Source organism: Pogona vitticeps, chromosome 6 (genome assembly GCF_051106095.1).
Source record: "Pogona vitticeps strain Pit_001003342236 chromosome 6, PviZW2.1, whole genome shotgun sequence".
Taxonomy (NCBI): domain Eukaryota; kingdom Metazoa; phylum Chordata; class Lepidosauria; order Squamata; family Agamidae; genus Pogona; species Pogona vitticeps.
The window spans coordinates 38,218,263-38,231,536 of record NC_135788.1 but is presented as its reverse complement, the minus strand read 5'-3'; the positions used below and the strand labels follow the sequence as shown (position 1 = coordinate 38,231,536).

Below are 13,274 nucleotides of genomic sequence, written 5' to 3'. Positions count from 1 at the left end.
TTATAAATGGAAGGAAGCAGTCACGCGCTTGCACACGCTCAGGCACCTCTCGCTGCCGCTGCTATCACCCAGTTGCCTCTTTCAGAGCTCACAGCTTGTCCCCTCCGTGGCCAAGGCAGCAGCAGCAGGAGGAGGCAGAGACAGAGGCGAAGGTAAGCATTCACACATGCTCCAGCGCCTCTTCATGCCTGCCGCCCCCGGCCGCCCGATCACCATCTCTAGTGAGACTGAAGGGTTCAGCTCAGTCTCTGCCTTGTCCCCTTGGTCCCCTCCAGGGGTGGAGACAGCAGGAGGCATAGGCAAAGGAGCATTCGCAGTGCTCCGACTGCTGCCTCCCCCCCCATCACCTCCTGTGGTGGAGGCAGCAGGAGGTGTGCTTCTTCCTGCCTTGTTAGCAAAAGAAAGCAGCAATGGCTTCCCTTTTTTGCTAAACCCAGTGCGCCCTCGCCTTTTGAGAAGCCCTCGCCTTTTGAGAAGGCATGGAGGTTAGCAAAAGGCGTGCCTTTTGCTAACCTTCTCAAAAGGCGAGGAAAAGCGGCAGTCACTTTGACAGTCACTTTCCTTGCCTTTTTCCAAGCCACGGGGCTTAGCAAAAAGGGAGCACTTTGATCTCTGCTTTTTTTAATTTGGGGTTAGAAACACTTTGGGTCGTCTTGTAAACGAAAAAAATACGGTAATCTGTAACCATGGTTCTTTAAGTGATCACCTGTGCATTTACACATCTCAGCCTTCTCCCCTCTGGTGTCACCAGAAGTTATTATCCTTCTGCTGTCTTACAACAGACTTCCGGAACAGAATCTTAGCAGAAGCGCGTGCGGCCAGCCAGGTGGGACTCCTGCCAAAAGCAGTTTCACTTTAGCTCTAAAAAAATCTCCGAGGTTGCTCCACATGCACACACAGTATGAATGCCAGATGTGTGAATGCAGAGATGATCACTCAAGAGAACCGTAGTTACAGGCAAACAATTCATTTTTAAATTCAATAGACTGTCCTGCAAATAAAATTTCATATTCTGCAGTTCCTAGCATCTTAAATGCATTTCATTCATTTGAATAGAGAAGCTATCCTTCAGAATGCCTTCCTAGATTCTTTGAAGTTTCCAGTTTTCCCACTGGAAAAATGAATAATTTGTCATTTGAGGAAAAAAAATTTTACCCCATATTTTTGGTCTGGGGTTCTCATATCTTGAGTATTTCTAAGGATCTTAATAATGGAAATAGAATGTATGTATTGATTACAATTAAAGAGTGGAAACAAAGTTACATATTCTCTGTGTAGAACTTGTTTGAAAGGAACAGAAACTGAAGAATTCTCTTTCCTCTGAATTTCCTTTTCATTTGTTTTTCTGTTTTGTAAATAGTTTCTTGGGAGTACTGCAGCTTGCTGGTAATCCTGTGTATGTTTAACTGGAAGTATGTCCCATGTGTTCATTGGGTGCTTACTTGCAGGTAAGCATACAGAGCATTGCAGATTCAGTGTTTTATTCTGTTCTGTAGCATTGTTTTGGAAACATAACTTGCTGTGTTCTTGAAGTATTCATGGAAATGTGGTGTGAAACTGTAAATTAGTGGGATTCAAAAGAATGCTTTTTAAACATTAGAGTTAATCCTGTTTTATTTTGAACCATCCAAGAAAAATTACTGAATTAAAGTAGAGAATTTCCACAACCAATTAGGGAAGTTTGACAGACAACATTAACAAGAATATTGATTTATTTCTGTGGTGAACAAATTTGATGACTAAGTGAAACTGTGATTTTTGTAAAGAGGAAATGTATAAACTACAATTTGTAGAGAGGTATTATCTATACTGTAAAGATCTGTAGTTATTCTGCAGCAATAGTTTAATATTTTTATTAATCTGTTTCTCTTATTTAGATACATAGAATTCATGTGAGCTTTCCTTTAGTATTCTTGTTTATATTTGCAGGAGCTAGAGTTAATGCCAAAGACAGCAAATGGTTGACTCCTTTACACAGAGCTGTTGCATCTTGTAGTGAGGTATGGAAATTTTTTCCAATTCTTTGATGAATTTTATTGAATTTTGTGGTGTGATTATATCTTGAAATTACACTACCTAGATAAGAATAGCATTGCTACTAAACACGTTTTATTGACAGAATACAAATTTCCTTTGTCATAGTGACAACATGATGCTGACAATACTTCATCATTTTATTAATAGATATACTATCATGATCATGATAGCATCAGAAGAAAAATAGTTTGACTGGGAGGACCTGGTAGGAAAGAATTGCCAGTTGTGCAGGCTGAGAGCCAGGTTCTCTTTACTGAGTAAAGTTAAGGTCATGAAATAGTTATAAGTAAATACCTTTTGGAGTTGACAGAGCACATTGTAATGTCTGTCCTTTCTCAAAGCCAGCTGTAACTATCACCTTATTGCAGAGGGCCATCTACCAGTAATAGTAGATTGCAGGAAAAAGAAGGTGGCTGTTTGTTTTCCGTTTAGACACCCGAACTGGTGTCTGCTCTTTTTCCCTATAGACACCACAACTCCTGGGACTGTCTACCAGTAATAAGCTGGATCTTGATGACTTTTTCTATGTTAAATTGTGATTTTATGAATGAATGTAGATGTTATTTGTAAGCTACTTTGGGGAAATTTGTTCTTTGAAATACAGAATAGAAATAACTTGAATGAATGAATGAATAAATAAATATGCCTCTTCAGCAGTGGAGAATAGTGGGGTGGGCCATGGGTTGCCTGTGACAAGTTAATTTCGAGGCCTCTTAGATGCTCATGAAAAAATAAGGGGTAGATATTTCTGAATGTGAAAAACTGTTCATTATCCCCAGTGGCCTCTGTGATTCACACTAATGGATTATCCTGCACCTTTGCACAGTGTTTCAGAAGATTCTAGAGCTGAGCTGAGGCATTTTGTCCAGAATGCCATTCACTTCACCGTGAATCTCAGTGCCTATTCCGTCAGTTCTACTCGGTTCCTTTTTATCTACTGTTCTTGCAGCTGCACGTGAGCTCCATTGGGATTAATCAAGATTGGGATTTAGAAATTATTCTCTATATCTTGCCACATTTCCAATTAATGCCTCATAAAGGCACTCTGCATGGGATGCAGAGTACTATCTTTCCTACAAATATTGCCACTCTTCTTCTTTTATATAAAGGAATCATTATTGCTATATAGGCATGAGCAGTTTTACTTTTGTACACTGAAACCAAAGATCATTTATGCTGAATGTAGATGAGATATATTGGGACAAGTACAATCATTCACACTGAACACACTCATGTTCATACTCAATATTAACTTCATGATAAATGAAGCCAACTCATGTTGATTAGAGTTCAGCCATCAATATTGTCCTTGCATCAGTTTAACAATTGGGGTAAGTTATGAAACAGAAAACTGTTTGTTTCTCACCCACTCAGTCTTTATAGGTACCAGTCTTTCTTCTTTGGGAGTTTGAAATGACCACCATCATGACCTCAGTACTAACAAGAGTGCCATCAGTGACATTACATTCCTTATTAATTTCAATATTAGCTTTGATGACATTATTGCTTCCCTCCCTCTGCTTATTCTCAAAAATTTTAGTACTGACTATTGCTTTTGCCATTGTGATACCATCAACAGTGACTTGAAGACCAAGTGAGTTGTGTGTGCTTTATATTAACTTGTGTTGCTTGAAAACTTGGAAGAAAAGTATTCAAATCACTATTCAGCCATGAAACAGACATGGGCCAGACACATTCTCTCAGTGAACCTACCTCACAGGACTGTTGTGAGGAGAAAATGGGGGCAGGGAGTCATGTACGTGGCTTTAACTTTTTTTTAAACAAAAGCTGGAATGTATAGGACACTGGCAAATAAATAAGTCAATGTAACAAATAAATACTTTGTCAGATATATCCCTTTTACCAAAGGTGGTGTCATTATTCTACATGGAATAAGAATTGCCAACTTTCTGTAGTACCTGAGCTCTCCTTTGGACTCTGTTCTGCATACTCTGGATATGTGCAAACACTGTCCAGGACACATTAGGTGAAAAGACTTCTTGTTTTTTTAGGGAACACTGAAACAGAAACAATAGGTGTCACTTTAATGGCTCTCAAAGTGGGTGGTCATTAACTTTAACTTATGCTATAAAGTGGCAAAATCTCCATTACCAATTCCTGTATATCATCATTCTGTCCAGACCATTTCAGTGGCTGTTCTGAGAGGCATCCCTCTGCCAGGCTGTGTTCAGTGGTTACATGGATTCATGTACAATGGTGCCTCACTTAGTGACATTAATCCGTTCCAGAAAAAACATCGCTAAGTGATTTAATCGCTAAGCAATTTTAAAAAGCCCATAGGAATGTATTAAAACGTCTTTAATACATTCCTATGGGCTTAGAAACTAACCTTAAGCGAAATTCCTCCATAGCGGCAGCCATTTTGGGTGCCTCTGAAGTGAGGCAAAACAGCGGCCGCTGTTTTGGAACCGCTGATCAGCTGTGCGAAAATGGGGGCTTTGCGATGATCGCGGGGAAGCGATCATCGCAAAGCCCCGCCAATCAGCTGTGCTTCGTCTCTCTCTCTCCACCCCTCGCAGCTCCAGCCTGGGCTTAAGGTTGCTGCAGGCCCAGAGGGTCTTTCTCGGCCAGGGTGGCAGTGGCGGTGCCTCAGTCTCCCTGCTGAGGCTGGAGCTGCGAGGGGTGGGGAGAGAGAGAGAGAGACGAAGCACAACTGATCAGCAGGGCTTTGCAATGATCGCGGGGAAGTGATCATCGCAAAGCCCCGCCGATCAGCTGGCCGAAAATGGGGGGTTGCGATAATCGCTTCCCTGCAATCATCGCAAAGCGAATTTTCTCCATAGGGGCCATCGCAAAGCGATTGCTTTTGCGATTGCAAAACAGCGTCACAAAGCTATTACTTCGCTATGCAGAGCGATTGCTATGCGAGGCACCACTGTATTTACTTTTATATGGCACACAAACCTAATCTTGGCAGGATGTATTTTTTAGCAGATCCATATTGTCTTTGCTTATGTGACATCCTGTTTTCCCCTCTGAAGGACAGCTTGTTTTTCCCCAAGACATTATATTGCTTCTGGTTCTTCAAATGACCATTTGTGAGTTTATGTGGCTCTCCCTTCTTCGTTCTTTGGATAACTCTGGTTTCATACATTGTAGAATGGTGGACATTTGAGTGAAGGTGAACTGGAGGGGAACAGGCACTAATATGCACAGTGGAATGGGTAGAACTCCTGCTAAATTCATCTGCTCTGTTCTACAAAGTTGCAGAATGTTCTGGGCAGGTACAGGGAAACCGATTAGTGTGAGTCTACCACTCGAAGAACCACAGTAACAGCGAATAACACTATTCTTTTTTATGAAATGGAAAAAGCCTTTTGAAATTAAAGGGAGAAAATAATAAAACTGGAAGTAGAATTTTGGAAACTAGAAACAGTGGACCCTCTACTTACAGAATTAATCCATATTGCAGCGGTGGCTGCAGGTAGAAAAGTCTGTAGGTCGAGTCTCCATTGACCTACAATGCATTGAAAACTGATTAATCCTGTTACCGGCCGTTTTTGTTCCATTTTTGTTCCATTTTGGGTTTTTTTCTGGTCTGTAGGTCGATTCTCTGGCTGCAAGTCGAACCTAATTTTGCAGCCAGAGAGATCTGTAACTCGAAAAGTCTGCAAGTCGAGCTGTCTGTAAGTCGAGGGTCCACTGAATATCTCTTTCCCCCCCTTTCACATTTTAAGGCTGGCAAGGCTCCCAGAAATCTTTGGGACAGCAAATTGGCCCTTGGGCCATTTAAAATGGTAAAATCTTGGAGTATAGTTGCTGGGTGAACTTAGGAGCCAATAATGTATTTCCCCTCTTCTTGTATACACACCTTTATGTACGGAGGGATTTTAAGTGGATAAGGGAATTAAGAGCAATGTTATCAGAATGCTAGACTTTTTTACAAGGCTAGATTCCTTGCAGGGTCAGCCAAGACCAGGTAGTTAAAGCTGAGGCACTAGGCTAAGATGGAGCTATCATCTTCAATAATTAATGGTTACACCAGCAAAAGAAAGCTGGTAGTTCCAACAATGATGAAGGGTGGAGAAATAATAAAATTTCTGCTACTGGACAACAAATTTAATACAGGTGACACTGTTGAGGCCCTTTCAAAAGCAAGACCAGGGGCAGACTGCAGTATAGACTATGAACTATTAATATCAAAAAGCGAAGCAAAGTGGGAGAAAAATGGTTAAATAATAATTGTACCAGAACATAATTAAAATATCGATTCAAAGACTAATTAGAGAATAGATTTGCATTACTAAGTGCAATCAACCATGAATGAGAACAATGGATGGAAACCAGAGATATTATTACAGAAGAACTTTTTAAAAAGTGGAGTGGGGGAGAGATAATTCTTGATGGATGATTGGTGACTCAAAAGTGTTAGAAAAAAGCAAAACAAATGGGACCTGAATCTTAAATAAAACTTATTAGCAACTTGCATGTACGAAGAGGGAGAACCATGGGATGAAATCCTGGTGGCATAAATTTATGCCACACAAGCCAGAAGATGTCATCATCTGAGAATGGTTGTTTTTCATTCCGTTTAATTAAGAACATCCTATTCAACCATACCCCCCCCCCATTTCAGGTTCTGCAGCTCCCAAAGAATCCCTTTTGCAAATGAGAAGCCTTTGTGAGCCTGAAGACAAGGGTGTGTGTGAGAGAAGGTGGAAGCCTTTAATATTGAAAAAATTGCCACCAATGCTTCTCCTACTGGTCTGGGACTAGTAGTAGCAATCTGGCAGCGATATTCCAATATTAAAGACTCCCCCTTCCCTGCCTTGAGGGTCGCAAAGGTTTCTCAAGGTCAAAAGGGAGGTGCATAACCTGATAGGTAAAGGTAAAGGTTCCCCTTGACATTTAGTCCAGTCGTGTCCGACTCTAGGGTGCGATGCTCATCCTCATTTCCAAGCCATAGAGCCAGAATTCGTCCGAAAACAGTTTGCGTGGTCACATGGCCAGCATGACTAGACACGAAATGCCGTTGCCTTCCCACGGAGATGGTACCTATTTCTCTATTCGCATTTTCATGCTTTTGAATTGCTAGGTTGGCAGGAGCTGGGACAAGCGACGGGAGCTCATTCCATCGTGTGGATTTGATCTTACAACTGCTGGTCTTCTGACGTTGCAGCACACAGGCTTCTGCAGTTTAACCCACAGCGCCACCATGTCCCCTGATAGGAAGTTTTAAATTTAATTAAATTAAAAAATCCAACCCCATGTGATGACATAATCAGGCTTGCATGGCATAAATTTATACCAACAGGATTTCAGCCAGTATAATCATTGGAAAGAAATAGATGAAGGCAATGAAAAACAAAAATTGTATCTTCCATAACATCCATGAAATCAAAGAAAAAATTAAACCAAATTAAGTGTCTGTAAGTGAAAGATCTACAGAGATGCTTAAAGATCTACAGGGAGTATCTTATCTAATCAGAATAAAATAAGGATAGGGACAATATACTGAAAGACGTGCAGGAATAACAGATTCTTTCAGAAGTCAAATGAAAGCTGCTCTGAAAGTAATTAGAACAGCTAAATCATCACGAGTAGATGAGATGCTAGTAGAACTGTTTCGAGCTACAAAGACTTATTCTATCAAAGTCCTAAGAAGAGTGTGCTGTGAAATGTGAAAAATGAAACAATGGCCCACAGACTAGATGGGCATTTTATATTCGAATCCCAAATAAAGGAGACTCTGAAGACTGCGGTAACTACTTTAATTTCTCATGTAAGGAAAGTGACGTTCAAGTTTTTATGAAAAATCTTTGCCATATATAGAGTGAGAAAAGCTAGATGCTCAAGTTGGATTTAGAAGAGGATGAGACACTAGACTATGTATTGCCATTACTGGCTACTGGAGCATACCAAAGAATTTCAGAAGATCCATTGTGCATCAGAGATTACGATCAAAGGCTTTGAAAGAAATGGGTTATGGTACAATATTTAATTTTCCTGATGCATAATCTATAATCAGGACAAGAGGTTACTGTTAGAAGAGAATATGAGAAAATAGGATAGTTTCTAAATGGCAATGTCAGACTAGAGAGTATGTTATCTCTCTCCATTTTATAAACAGAACATATAAGGAAAGGTGCTAATAAACAGTGCTAGCTTCTGTTATAAGAGCACTGAAAGTGGTTAAAAGAAACATAACTAATTTAAGACTGACAGATGACACCATATTATAAGCAGAAAATAGTGACTTGAAATGACTACTGAGGAAGATAAGAAAGTGTACAGCAGAATTATGAGTGAAACTAAAATGACAAAAGTCTTGAATTACATAACATTAGTGTGAATGATGAAGAAATTGAAATTGTGGAAGTTTTTCTGAGTCTCAGTTTAATCACAATCCAAATGGGGACTAGCCAAGAAATTTGAAGAAGAATGAAACTCAGAAGGAGCTCTGCTAAGGAAGTAGAAAAGATCCTCAAGTGTAAGAAAGTGTCATGGAAGACAAGAGTCAAGTTCATACTGTGGTAATCACAGTTGCTATGCACAGATGCATAAGCTGGTCTGTGAAAAATAGATTCATTTGAAACAGTGATGGAGGATTGCTTTATGGATATTGTGGACCATCACAAAGACAATGAAGTGATCACTAGATCAAATGAAGCCTAAACTCTCACTAGAGGTTAAAATGACTAAACTCAGGGTATTCATACTTTGGTCATACCATCAGAAAAGATTCCCTTTTAGTGCCTAGAGACAGCATTGAAAAATAAAGAGAGGAGGAGTGATGCTTTTCTTCTCAGAACTCTTACTGATAACATATGTCAGAACTGCAGGCACTAATACCACTAGAAATCATAATTCCAGTTCTGTGAATGAGTCTCAGAGATCAAGACACCCTGTGCAAGTAAGCAAAAGGGTATGGACTGTCATTGCTGAAAGCAGGGGTCACCTGCTTTCTGGATACCCATAAACCTATGAAAAGAGACAGGTGTGTAGATTATTGAAATGATTAGTGATTATTATACAGGGTATAGTAAGGGAGACCCTGTTGGTCAGACCTTTGTTAGATGTTTTGTAGGAGTTCATATTACCTGAGATGACTATGTAGTACTGTTGAATTACCTGTAGTGCCTAGTATTTTTGAATTAGGTACTTTCCCCCCCTTCAAGCCTTAGCCTAGGTTTCCTTTGGTAACCCTCTTCATGTAATTTATTTATTTATTTATTTACAATATTTTTTAGCCGCACCATTGCCAGTGGCTTCTTCACTGTATTTGGACATTCACTTATTGACATAAATAGTTATTAAGAATTATCATCCAACTGCAAAGAGACTTACGGTACATACTAGTGCAGCAGTTCTTAACTTTTTCTTTACCATGGATCCCATTTAAATATCTTTTGTTGCCATGGATCACCAAGACTTAATTCAGGATTTAAAACCCTAAAGTGCATCAGATATTTATTTAAAGTTTCTCATGAAAGGTCTTCAGAATTGGAGAGAAGAGATAAATAACTTAATCTATTAATGCATACACTCCTATTATATTTTCATTGGAATGATTCCATACAATTTTTTAAAAATAATATTATCACACTGACACTGACTTATTCTCTTTCTTTGGCTTCTGATTGCGCAGTAGCAAGAAATGTTTCAGCTACTCAGTGTCAGTTGCATGTTCTCACTGTGTGGAGAAATAATAAACAGATATTTGCTATCAGTTATTTTCATAACTGATTTTTGCTTTTGTTTGTTTTTAATGAAGGTGGTGGGTTAGAAAAGTCATGTTTTACACCAACAAGCAAAATTAAGGTTGTGTTCTTCCCTTCCCTTCCCTTCCCTTCCCTTCCCTTCCCTTCCCTTCCCTTCCTTCCTTCCTTCCTTCCTTCCTTCCTTCCTTCCTACCTACCTACCTACCTACCTACCTACCTACCTACCTACCTACCTACCTACCTACCTACCTACCTACCTACCTACCTACCTACCTACCTACCTACCTACCTACCTACCTACCTACCTACCTACCTACCTACCTACCTACCTACCTACCTACCTACCTATTTTAACTGCAAAAGATCATAACAAAAGCCTATCTCATAGCCATAAATACTCCACTCCCAAGCAAACTACACCAGAGCACAGAGTGCTGTCCTCTGAAAATGCCGGGCACAGAGACTGGCGAAACGTTAGGAAGAACAACCTTCAGAACACGGCCAAAGAGCCTGAAAATCCGACAATAACCATTAGATCCTGGCCGTGAAAGCCTTCGCGAATACTTTTTCTTCAAGCCTTCACAGACCCCCTGTGATGACATCACACACACACACCAGGGGTCTATGGACCACAGGTTAAGAACCTAGGTACTAGTGGGAAGAACAGACTCTAAAATGCATTTGTTCACAGTCTATAGACATTCTGGTCTACCTGTTGCCATTAGTGGCCAAACAATTATAATCTGTAGTGCTTTGTAGGTTAAGAGCCTAAACACACAAAGTGGAATTTTCAGTTGAGCTCCCTGCATTGGATAAGCCAGTCTTGTTTAATAACTGCACCTCTCTAAATAGATCAGACTTCAAGCTTTTATATCAGATGAATATTTTTGAGAGGGTTAATACTTAGACAAGACTTGAGCCACCTAGATTGTAAATCCTTACATACTTGCTAACAAACTTCAATGGGTACTAGATCACAAGAATGTTGTTGTGGCTATTATCTGTTCCTTATAATAATCCCCGTCTCTGTTTTGTCTCAGTAGGCCACCTTTCCATATACACAAAACTGAAGATATTTCTCACTTCAGTGCCATGAAGGCTGCAAATAAAAACTGTTGCTGCAGTGGAATTCAAGCTATTTTTCTTTGGAGTTCTCACCTTCTTATTTTTTCAAAGGCTTCCATTTTCCTCCCAAATGTATAACAGTAGTTTTAACAGGAGCAGCAATAAGTAGCATGGACAAAGCTGTACATGTTTGTCTTTATATTTGTTGTACAGCAATTTCATGCAAAGAAGCAATGCAAGAAAAAAGGTAGCAACCCCATTACAATGATATGTGATAATGCCACAATGTGTTTCCTAATGGATATTGTTCGATAAATATTGCACATTTGATCTGTGCCTTTGTTATTACATAAGGAGCCACTTTGCTGCTCATTATTCAGATGACTTCATGATGCAGATCTCAAAGGGGAGTGGCTAGGACTGTGGATTTGCCGGCAGCAAATCACAAGAAGGCAGAGAGACTCATCTGTCCATTGTATCAATATCGGAGCACCAACATGAGCTTGTGTTTATTGGAAGGAAATTACTGATGCTTCTGACTCATCTACTGATTAAGTAGTTAGAATACTTCTAACAAATAGTGTGGGAAAGTTGTTGAGAATAAGTTTTTCAGTGAAAATAAACTGTCAGCTACTGCCAAGGCACTGTTGGGGAGATATACCTGGATGGAGAAGAAGACTGCTAGTTAAATTGCAAGGTATCAAAGAGAATGAATAAGCCAGATAAATATCTTGAGTAAAGTCATTGGCTTATTCGTTAGTCACTATGGGCTAAATTCAATTTTGTTCCCAGCTAGAGTAGATCAGTTTTAAGTCAGTAGGATCTAAATAAGCACTGGCAATTCCCTTCGTTTCAATAGGATATTTTTTCTGTTGGGCCTGCAGTATTCACATGGGTGAGCATGGACATACAGATCTTTCTAGCTCTTCTTCCTGGGGGTTCATAATCAAGGATCACCACTATGAAAAGGTTGAATTTTTATACTCTCTTTAGATAAAGCCAAGGTGTTATTTGTCATCCTGTAGAGTGGAAGGCTTAGTTATATTTCTGCGTCGGCTTCTTTTCATACACAATTATTGCTAGTAGAACTTGAAAGGTAGTATTTTTTTCTTATGAATTGTGGATTTGCAACTCCCAGGGGAGAAACAGTTGAAAACCTCATTTTCCATTGCCCTCTTCATTTACATAATAATCTCCTTCGAGTTTGCTGCTGTCGTGTACATTCTTCCTTATCCAGATGACTCACCCATAACAAATTATTTTGTGTCGTGACACAAATACCATACCAGGTTTATTCTGGTATCTTTGTGAGATCGTTGGTTCTGCAATAAGAGTGTGTTTGTGCAAGCAATTGTATAGCTATGCACTTGAGTTTGCATGAGCAATACTCTAGACTTAGTTTCAGCAGTTAAAATAATTTTACATATTTTACCATTTTATCTTTATATTTAAAGTTATATGCTGTAAAGGTTTTGGTTATAGGGCTCTCAGAGCAAATGAAATCATAATACAGCATCACAAAAACATCAGGAAATATTAAAATGAAACAAATTATTACTATAAGTGTCTTAATTCTAGCAGAATGAAAAATGTCTTTTCAGATTCAAAGATTGCAGTAGGGAGAATGTAAAGTGGCACATTCCTGCCTTTATCCAACACTTGAACATCACTATTAAATGTTAAAATTGGGAGCTCCTACTCTTAAGAGATTATCCAAAAGGCAGCTCACTTTATGTGGTATCCCTAGGGCTATTGTTGCTAAGATGGAGGTGGAGACCAGCAAAAGAGGAACTTGATAGAGAAATAGTTTCACTAAACCACTTGCTTCTGTAAAAGATTCATTAATTCTTTGGACATATGTTTACTCTTATGCTTTGAGAGATGCAACTGTGGTATAATAGACAAACGTCAAACTTGGATGCAGGAAACTGGTTCAGATGCAATGGTAAACCGTTATTTGAACATTTTACATACCTGAGAAAGCCTATTAGAGTTGCTAGCAGTCAGAAGACACTTCATGACACATGATAACAACACTATATGCTTTGGGATACTTTGCATAAAAGAAAATGGACATTTAGCATGATTTATTTCTTTATTTTATCTTGTTAGTAGGAAGAGTGTTGGGATAATTGAAGGTGAAGACCGAACTGAAACAAGCTAAAAGTCAATTGAATATATTTATTTATTTATTGTTTTTTAGGATGCTGTGCAGGTGTTGTTGAAGCACTCAGCAGATGTCAATGCACGTGACAAAAATTGGCAAACACCCCTACACATAGCAGCTGCAAATAAAGCAGTCAAGTGTGCAGAAGCCTTGGTGCCACTTCTTAGTAATGTAAATGTGTCGGATCGTGCTGGTAGAACAGCATTGCATCATGCAGCCTTCAGTGGACATGCTGAGGTATAAATGAGTTATTTTCAGTTCTTCAGACCAGCTGTCCTTCCACAAACAGATGTTTGTCTATGTAATTCTGTTGTTACTTGCAA

At 39.3% G+C, this 13,274-nt stretch overlaps 1 protein-coding gene across 9 annotated transcripts in view; it reads left to right on the top strand.

Moving 5' to 3' along the window:
• ANKRD28 (ankyrin repeat domain 28) overlaps window positions 1-13,274 on the top strand; it is a 146,103-nt gene that overhangs the window by 82,730 nt on the left and 50,099 nt on the right. For 2 of the 9 annotated variants that reach the window (XM_078377244.1, XM_078377245.1), the window contains exons 4-6: window positions 1,361-1,448; window positions 1,930-2,000; window positions 12,988-13,188. In XM_078377244.1, the coding sequence (XP_078233370.1) occupies window positions 1,415-1,448; window positions 1,930-2,000; window positions 12,988-13,188 (306 nt within the window). In that variant the 5' untranslated portion in view covers window positions 1,361-1,414. Of the gene's footprint in view, window positions 1-1,360; window positions 1,449-1,908; window positions 2,001-10,342; window positions 11,032-12,987; window positions 13,189-13,274 lie in introns of those variants that run through there. The other 7 variants (XM_078377243.1, XM_020780204.3, XM_078377242.1 and 4 more) reach the window with 4 other exon arrangements.